Source organism: Pseudorca crassidens, chromosome 21 (assembly GCF_039906515.1).
Source record: "Pseudorca crassidens isolate mPseCra1 chromosome 21, mPseCra1.hap1, whole genome shotgun sequence".
In the NCBI taxonomy this organism is placed as follows: Eukaryota; Metazoa; Chordata; class Mammalia; order Artiodactyla; family Delphinidae; genus Pseudorca; species Pseudorca crassidens.
Genome location: NC_090316.1, coordinates 24,989,253 through 24,999,051, shown reverse-complemented (window position 1 = coordinate 24,999,051; position 9,799 = coordinate 24,989,253). Strand labels below are relative to the sequence as shown.

At 43.2% G+C, this 9,799-nt stretch overlaps 1 protein-coding gene across 4 annotated transcripts in view; it reads right to left on the bottom strand.

The window, feature by feature from the left end:
• Positions 1-1,631: 1,631 nt before the first annotated feature.
• ACSL1 (acyl-CoA synthetase long chain family member 1) overlaps positions 1,632-9,799 on the bottom strand; it is a 72,222-nt gene continuing 64,054 nt past the window's right edge. For all 4 annotated transcript variants that reach the window (XM_067721656.1, XM_067721658.1, XM_067721654.1 and 1 more), the window contains 4 exons: positions 5,188-5,331; positions 4,008-4,109; positions 3,828-3,899; positions 1,632-3,451 (listed from right to left, as the gene is read on the bottom strand). In XM_067721656.1, coding sequence (XP_067577757.1) covers positions 3,311-3,451; positions 3,828-3,899; positions 4,008-4,109; positions 5,188-5,331 — 459 coding nt within the window. In that variant the 3' untranslated portion in view covers positions 1,632-3,310. The remainder of the gene's footprint in view (positions 3,452-3,827; positions 3,900-4,007; positions 4,110-5,187; positions 5,332-9,799) is intronic.

Here is a 9,799-nt window from a genome sequence, read left to right as displayed (position 1 = left end):
TGTATGATTCACACATATGCGGCACCTAAAGTAGTCAAATTCAGAGACAGCAGAATGGCGGTGGCCAGGGGCTGGGGCGAGGAGGGAATGGGAGTTATTACTTAATGGGCAGAGTTTCAGTTTTGCAACATGAAAAGTTCTGGAGATGGATGGCGGTGACGGTTGCACAACAGTGTGAATGCACTTAATGCCGCTGAACTGTATGCTTAATAATGATGAAGATGATAAATCTTATGTGTATTTTACCAGAATTGTTTTTAAAAAGAAAACAATACAGTGTTTCTATCAACCTCATTACAGAAGCTTGGTTCAAAATTTCAAATATTTGTTCAAATGAGAGTAATTTAACAAACACCCACCAGTTGCTAAGTCCTGTGCTGGGAGCCCAGGGAGGAGACAGAAAGGTCACAGTTCCCGTGAGGGAATGAGAGCAAGAGGGCGCAGGGCAGAAAGACACGAGGAACTTGATAACCTAACTAAAGAGGCAGACTGGATGAGGAGGCTTTTTTTTTTTTTAAGTTTTTTTGATGTGGACCATTTGTTTTTTGAAGTCTTTATTGAATTTGTTACAATATTGCTTCCGTTTTTTAAAAAATTTATTTATTTTTGGCTGTGTTGGGTCTTCGTTGCTGCACGCAGGCTTTCTCTAGTTGCGGCGAGTGGGGGCTACTCTTTGTTGTGGTGTGCGGGCTTCTCACTGAGGTGGCTTCTCTTGTGGAGCATGGGCTCTAGAGTGCAGGCTCAGTAGTTGTGGCAAGCGGGCTTCAGTAGTTATGGCTCAGGGGCTCTAGAGCACAGGCTCAGTAGTTGTGGCACACAGGCTTAGTTGCTCCGCGGCATGTGGGATCTTCCCGGACCAGGGCTCGAACCCCTGTCCCCTGCGTTGGCAGGCAGATTCTTAACCACTGCGCCACCAGAGAAGCCCTGCTTCTGTTTTATGTTTTGGTTTTTTGGCCCTGAGGCATGTAGGATCTCAGCTCCCCGACTGGGGCTTGAACCCAAACCCCCTGCACTGGAAGGTGGACCGCCAGGGAAGTCCCGTGTATGAGGAATCTTACCAGAGAGGGGTGCACAGGGCTTGAGCTTTAGAGGAAGAAAGCAAACATCAGCACCCCAAACCCAAGACTGCAGGGAAAGAGGACTGAAAACAGGCTACAGAAAAACTTAGGGGGTGATTAACCAAGACCTCTGGAAAAGAAAATCTTTAAAATGACAGCGTAGGGTAGTGATAGAAGAAAAGAAACAGTTGGCTGCTGTCAATGGGGCACCTTCTCCGACAGTTCCACAGGGAGAGAATGACTCCAGCGAGGCCGAATGAAATCCACCCCAGGACCACCAACTGCAGCGATGCCTCCTGCACTGTCGCTTTCCCCCTGAGAATTTGCACTTTCAAGAATATCCATGTTATTCACACCAAGACTTTCTTCTCTGCAACATAGCAGAGCCGTTGCTGGGAGCTGGCCAGGGCCCCGGCGTCAGCAACTGGAAGTGTCGGGATGACTGCGTCCTAGGAAGCAGACCTGGGAGGGAGGAAAGAACTGGGAGGCTGAGGTCATTCTTGCTCTTCGCTTGTGCACATCAGAGGCCACGCCGAACACGACACCTGATGCAAAAACGGAGGCTTCACTCACTTGAAATGCAGAAATATTTATTTTGGTTTCCTTCATTGTTTTTGGAAATTCTGTTTTGGTTTATAAAACATAGAAATAGCCAACACTTAAAGCAAACATTCAAAACCCCATTGTGACAAATTATTGACTTCTTGTGCAATTAAGAATGCACATATGAAGCTAGGCTACCAAATAGCGTTATTACAACGACAACTCTTTAGGGCAAACCCTGTTGTGCTTGTATAATACAGGTAGTCACATATCCACAAACAACTGCTTTCAACGTATAAATGACAACTAAATTCAGTCACATGTGGCAAAGACTTGCAGTAAAGTGAAATGCTGTTAATTACCCAAATTAACTTAAAAAAAAAAATCCCTTGAGAAGTTAATCCCAGGAAATGAGTTTTCCAGATTCCTATGTCTTAGAATTTTGGCTTGTCAAATACATTTCATAGAAATCAGGTAGCATTATGATAGAAGAGCATTTATTAATTACCATCCATTTCAATAAGTACCCAAGTGTATCTACTCCCTTAATTTTTTTTTTTTTTTTTTTTTTGCGGTACGCGGGCCTCTCACTGCTGTGGCTTCTCCCGTTGCAGAGCACAGGTTCCGGACGCACAGGCTCAGGGGCCATGGCTCACGGGCCCAGCCGCTCCGCGGCATGTGGGATCCTCCTGGACCGGGATACGAACCCGCGTCCCCTGCATCGGCAGGCGGACTCTCAACCACTGCGCCACCAGGGAAGCCCCCTTAATATTTTTAAAGACATGCCTTGCCTGAGAGTTTATTCTGGGGAAAAAAAGCCACTTAATCACAACATACTCTTCTGATATGAAAACCACATTAAAAACCATCACAGACAGAGCGACAGGTTCAGTGAAGATAAAGTGGACAGTTCTTCAGGCGTCACAGTTGAACATGGCTGATCCAGGTCATTGTTTCCTTGTTGAAATGCTTGTCTTCACTGCAGAGTCTAAGGCAGATTTTTTTAATAACCCCTGGGAAGGGATGGAGGGAGGGAATCGGGTCTCGAGAAGAGGGTCGGCGAATATTCTGCTCTGTGGACGCCAGAATCCACCCGCTCTGGTGAGCGGCCATCCATCCATACCTGCGTTGTTCTGAGTTAGGTCCATCCTCTGCTCCAACAGGAGTGACAGGGGTTAATCAGAAGGGTCACATGAGATGGGGAGGGGACGGTGGCAGGGATTAAAAAAAAACCTCTGGTCCACTTGCAACCTCCTGCAGCTGGGACAGTTCTTGTTTATAAGGGACGGTTCCCTCCAGTGCACGGTACTCTTCAGAGCAGCAGACACCTGCAGAATTTGCAGCAAGTAGCAGACATCTCAGAAATAGCAAAGTCCTAACCACTTGGTTAGCAAAAAAGGGAGACAAGTTTTCACCCTCTTTTTAAACTGAGGAAGTCGTAAATAACTTAGCACATTTATAGTTTCCCCTTTACAATTTTTTTAAGGCTCATTTTGGAAATTATGTATCACCGTGAACATGGTCTGCAATGCGACGTGACCATAAGGCAGTGTTCCATTCCCTCTAAGCTTCCTGTGATGAGAATCTGAACGCACGAGGCAGACAAAGACGCTCCTTCCCTACTTGCTGTTGTCAAAACTACCCACTGAGGCCACGGGCGGGAGAAGACCGCGGAGGCATGCGGCCTCTTCCCAACTTCCTTCCTCGCATTAGATTTTGATGGTGGAATAAAGTTCATCGATCTGTGACCTGAAATACTTCCGAAGCTCTGGCCTTTTAGCCTTCATCGTTGGGGTCAGAAGGCCGTTGTCGACAGAGAATAATTCAGGGTGGAGACTAATACCTTTGACCTGCAAAGAAACCAGGCAGTCAAAGGAGGAAAGGGGCACGGAGGCCACCTGAGTCTAAAAAGCACTTAAGCTTCCCAAGGGATAAAGACCCTTCTGGGCGACTCAAGCCAGCCTCTCAGGCCAGGTCCCGCTGCACTGTCTCAACAAAGGGCAGTGGCCTGTTGTCAGTACAGAATCAGGACTGTAGCCTGACCTCCAGGAAGAGAATTCACACCCTTGGTTACAAAAATCCCCTCCCCTACCAAACCACTCCACTATCCCTTCCGCACAGATGTCTTTACGTCACCTCATCCTCTTCTATAATATATTCACAAAAAGCATCCTCCAGTCAAAACCCCGTTTTGCAGGAATTCATACACTTGGATGCAAGTCTTACCTGTTCAAATGGTTTTAGGCCAGCATCCTTCCCAAGTCTCACCATGTCTTCCAGAACAGCTTTTTGGACACCCTAATAAGGCAAGAAAAGTAAGATCCTTACTCCCGTGGCGGGAGTCCCTGAACTTTGCACTTAATGCAAAGGGCGGGTCAGAAGTAGGCTGCACACTTCAGAACCTACCTTGCTTCTGCACAGCTCTTCAAAGGAGCCTTCAAAGCCTCGCTTCCGGGCCCAGGGACCTAGCGTCTCAATATCTGGTACCACAATTGCTATGAGAAATGCCTTTAACAGAGACAAGTAAGTTATTAACGGGCTTGATCCAGATGCTCTAAAATTGTGGTTCTTTATTATCTGCAGCCTGGGCCCCTGGGAGAATCTGATGGGAGTTACAGATCCTATTTTCAGAGCATGTTACCAGCCCCAGAGTCTGTGGGGCCCAGGTTAACTCCTGCCTCTGAAATATAGACAGCGTTGGGGATTTTGCAATAAATGTTTTAAAACAACCATTGGAAATCAAAACCTAATAAAACCCTAATTTTTACTTACTCATATATATTTTAAAAAATAAAACAGGGTCAAATAAGCAAACAAGGGGATAGATATCAGATAACTGCTTTACAAAAAGAGAAAATGTATGCAGATTCATTTAGAAAAAACTCTAATACCTCATTCTTTACAATTTAGAGACAACGAAACTGAATAAAAATTAGAGGCATGGGTATGATTCCAGGTCGAAGAAAAATAGGTTCACTTTCTTGTAAGAAAATATTCTTCCAAAATTATTTGAAAATTTCAAGATTTGTAGAAATATTAACCCTCAGGAAACCAGACACCCTTCTCTTCCTTCCCACCATCTGTCCAAAATTTTAGCAAATGATGTCTCATTGCAATACTGATGTTGGTTTTCGACTTTAAGATATGTTGGCTCACAACCACCATTTGCTCAAAAATGACGTAGGAGACATATCATAACAAGTTGGGTTTAATATGTTTGAAAATTCTAAACTTTCCTATAACCTGCATATCAATATTTCCCCTCATAATTAAATTAGAAGCTTATTTTACCCACTCCCTTGGTATCCTTATCCAACTTCCCTTGGTAATATGAAATTAAAGAGAAAAAAACTTTTCTGGATAAGAATTGCCAAGAATAAGAGGTACAAATTTCCAGTTACAAAATAGATGAGAAAAGAAAGAAACGCCAAGCAGTAAAAACCAGTAACGTGTTGATAACATTCCAGCACATCAGACATGAAAGTCAACTCACACCCATCGCAAACTTCCCATCACACTGAAAGGCCCTGGACTTCTAGGCCCGGGCCACGCCGGCCACAGAATTCACGGCTGGGGCAGTGCGTACCTGCAAGCTCTCTCCGTGGACAAACACCTGAGCGACAGGTTCACTTCGCTGGTAGATGTTTTCAATCTTCTCCGGAGCTATGTACTCTCCTTGTGCCAGTTTAAAGATGTGCTTTTTCCTGTCGATGATCTTCAAGGTGCCATTCTGTTTGGAGGGCGGGGAGCGGCCTGTGAGCAGGTCTGGCAGCTGCATTCCCCCCAGCAGCAGGCATTTCCTGTACACTATCGTTTAATCCTAATAACCTCTGGCAGGGGTCAGCTGTTAACCCATTTTGCAGAGAGGCAAACTGAGGCTTAGAGAGATTATGTAACCTCCCCCAGGCCACTGAGCAGAGTAGAGAGACAGAGAAGGGACTTGGGAGCCCCCCTCACTCCCAGCCAACCAGAGCACCCCACTTGCTCCCTTCAGCTCAGCAAGTTTCACTTTGTCTCATATCTGAATCGGCCGCTCGATGGGGTAAAGGTCCTCGAGAGCTGAGACGCGCTCATCCTCCCACAGGGCTCTGCGCAGAGCAGGGGCTGCAGAGGCAGCAGCTCACTTCCCTCTGTCCCTGTTCCAGGGCGGGGGCAGGAGGGGGCTGTCAGCTGCCCCCATGATGACTGTGGGGATGCGAGAATCTCCAGACCAGACTCGCCAAATGCCAGTAGCTCCCACCTCCCCATCTCCCGTAAACAAAACCCCATCCCCACCCGAGGCCACTCTCTCGCTTCGGAGGGTCATCCACTGGAAAGTTCTCTCAGCCCACATCAGTTTTCCTCCGTTTCCAAAGGGAGCCGACTGAGGTCCAGGGAGATTATGAGATGTGCTCCTTAGAGCCATAGTCAGAATTAGAACGGATACTTCATCCCTCCTGAGTCTGGAAAGAGGGACTTAATTTATTTCTAAATAGCCTGGGTGGACTTGCCTGCTGGTCCAGTGGGTAAGATTCCAAGCTCCCAATGTAGGGGGTCTGGGTTCAATCCCTGGTGGGGGAACTAAATCCTGTATGCATGCCGCAACTGAGAGTCCACATGCTGCAACTAAAGATCCCACATGCTGCAACTAAGACCCAGCATAGCCAAAATAAATCAATAATAAATAAATAAATAAATATTAAGAAAAAGAAAAAAAAGAACCATGATGAAGTACCATAATGACTATGAAAAAACTAAATAGCTTGGGTACTCTGAAATTAATTGGGGGGGTATTCTTCAAAACAATAAAAATTTCGGAGTATAAAGCACCATAAAAGAGGGCAGACAGCAGAAGCAAGAAGAACTACAGTCCTGCAACTGGTGGAACAAACACCACATTCACAGAAAGACAGACAAGATGAAAAGGCAGAGGGCTATGTATCAGATGAAGGAACAAGATAAAACCCCAGAAAAACAACTAAATGAAGTGGAGACAGGCAACCTTCCAGAAAAAGAATTCAGAATAATGATAGTGAAGATGATCCAGGACCTTGGAAAAAGAACGGAGGCAAAGATTGAGAAGATGCAAGAAATGTTTAACAAAGACCTAGAAGAATTAAAGAACAAACACCTAGAAGAATTAAAGAACAAACAAAGATGAACAATACAATAACTGAAATGAAAAATACACTAGAAGGAATCAACAGCAGAATAACTGAGGCAGAAGATAAGTGACCTGGAAGACAGAATGGTGGAATTCACTGCTGCGGAACAGAATAAAGAAAAAAGAATGAAAAGAAATGAAGACAGCCTAAGAGACCTCTGGGACAACATTAAACGCAACAACATTTGCATTACAGGGGTCCCAGAAGGAGAAGAGAGAGAGAAAGGACCAGAGAAAATATTTGCAGAGATGATAGTCGAAAACTTCCCTAACATGGGAAAGGAAACAGCCACCCAAGTCCAGGAAGGGCAGCGAGTCCCATACGGGATAAACCCAGGAGAAACACGCCGAGACACATAGTAATCAAATTGGCAAAAATTAAAGACAAAGAAAAATTTTTGAAAGCAGCAAGGGAAAAACGACAAATAACATACAAGGGAACTCCCATAAGGTTAACAGATGTTTTCTCAGCAGAAATTCTATAAGCCAGAAGGGAGTGGCATGATATACTTAAAGTGATGAAAGGGAAGAACCTACAACCAAGATTACTCTACCTGGCAAGGATCTCATTGCGATTTGATGGAGAAATCAAAAGCTTTACAGACAAGCAAAAGCTAAGAGAATTCAGCACCACCAAACCAGCTCTACAACAAATGCTAAAGAAACTTCTCTAAGTGGGAAACACAAGAGAAGAAAAGGACCTACAAAAACAAACCCAAAACAATTAAGAAAATGGTCATAGGAACATACATATCGATAATTACCTTAAACATGAATGGATTAAATGCTCCAACCAAAAGACTCAGGCTCGCTGAATGGATACAAAAACAAGACCAGTATATATGTTGTGTACAAGAGACCCACTTCAGACCTAGGGACACATACAGACTGAAAGTGAGGGGATGGAAAAAGATATTCCATGCAAATGGAAATCAAAAGAAAGCTGGAGGGCTTCCCTGGTGGTGAAGTGGTTGAGAGTCAGCCTGCTGATGCAGGGGACACGGGTTCATGCCCCGGTCCGGGAAGATCCCACATGCCACAGAGCGGCTAGGCCCGTGAGTCATGGCCACTGAGCCTGTGCGTCCAGAGCCTGTGCTCTGCAACGGGAGAGGCCACAACAGTGAGAGGCCCACATACAACAACAACAACAACAAAAAAGAAAGCTGGAATAGCAATACTCATATCGGATAAAATAGACTTTAAAATAAAGAATGTTACAAGAGACAAGGAAGGACACTACATAATGATCAAGGGATCAATCCAAGAAGAAGATATAACAATTATAAATATATATGCACCCAACATAGGAGCACCTCAATACATAAGGCAACTGCTAACAGCTGAAAAAGAGGAAATCGACAGTAACACAATAATAGTGGGGGACTTTAACACCTTACTTACACCAATGGACAGATCATTAAAAATGAAAATTAATAAGGAAACAAAAGCTTTAAATGACACAGTAGACTAGATAGATTTAATTGATATTTATAGGACATTCCATCCAAAAACAGCAGATTACACTTTCTTCTCAAGTGCGCACGGAACATTCTCCAGGATAGATCACATCTTGGGTCACAAATCAAGCCTCAGTAAATTTAAGAAAACTGAAATCATATTAAGCACCTTTTCAGACCACAATGCTATGAGATTAGAAATGAATTACAGGGAAAAAAACGTAAAATACACAAACATATGGAGGCTAAACACTCCGTTACTAAATAACAAAGAGATCACTGAAGAAATCAAAGAGGAAATCAAAAAATACCTAGACACAAATGACAATGAAAACACGACCATCCAAAACCTGTGGGATGCAGCAAAAGCAGTTCTAAGAGCGAAGTTTACAGCTATACTAGCCTACCTCAAGAAACAAGAAAAATCTCAAATAAACAATCTAACCTTACACCTAAAGGAACCAGAGAAAGAAGAACGAACAAAACCCAAAGTTAGCAGAAATCATAAAGATCAGAGCAGAAATAAATGAAATAGAAACAAAGAAAACAATAGCAAAGATCAATAAAACTAAAAGCTGGTTCTTTGAGAAGATAAACAGAATTGATAAACCATTAGCCAGACTCATCAGGAAAAAGAGGGAGAGGACTCAAATAAATAAAATTAGAAATGAAAAAGGAGAAGTTACAACAGACACCACAGAAATACAAAGCATCCTAAGAGACTACTACAAGCAACTCTATGCCAATAAAATAGACAACCTGGAAGAAAACGGACAAATTCTTAGAAAGGTATAAGCTTCTAAGACTGAACCAGGAAGAAAAAGAAAATATGAACAGTCCAATCACAAGTAATGAAATTGAAACTGTGATTAAAAATTTTCCAAACAAAAGTCCAGGACCAGATGGCTTCACAGGTGAATTCTACCAAACATTTAGAGAAGAGCTAACACCCATCCTTCTCAAACTCTTCCAAAAAATTGCAGAGGAAGGAACACTCCCAAACTCATTCTATGGGGCCACCATCACCCTGATACCAAAACCAGACAAAGATAGTACAAAAAAAGAAAATTACAGACCAATATCACTGATGAATATAGATGCAAAAATCGTCAACAAAATACTAGCAAACAGAATCCAACAACACATTAAAAGGATCATACACCATGATCAAGTGAGATTTATCCCAGGGATGCAAGGATTCTTCAATATACGCAAATCAATCAATGTGATAAACCATATGAACAAGATGAAGAAGAAAAACCATATTATCATCTCAATTGACACAGAAAAAGCTTTTGACAAAATTCAACACCCATTTATGATAAAAACTCTCCAGGAAGTGGGCATAGAGGGAACCTACCTCAACATAATAAAGGCCATATATGACAAACCCAAAGCAACATCATTCTCAATGGTGAAAAACTGAAATAATTTCCTCTAAGATCAGGAACAAGGCAAGGATGTCCACTCTCACCACTACTATTCAACATGGTTTTGGAAGTCCTAGCCACGGCAATCAGAGAAGAAAAAGAAATAAAAGGAATACAAATTGGAAAAGGAGAAGTAAAACTGTGACTGTTTGCAGATGACATGATACT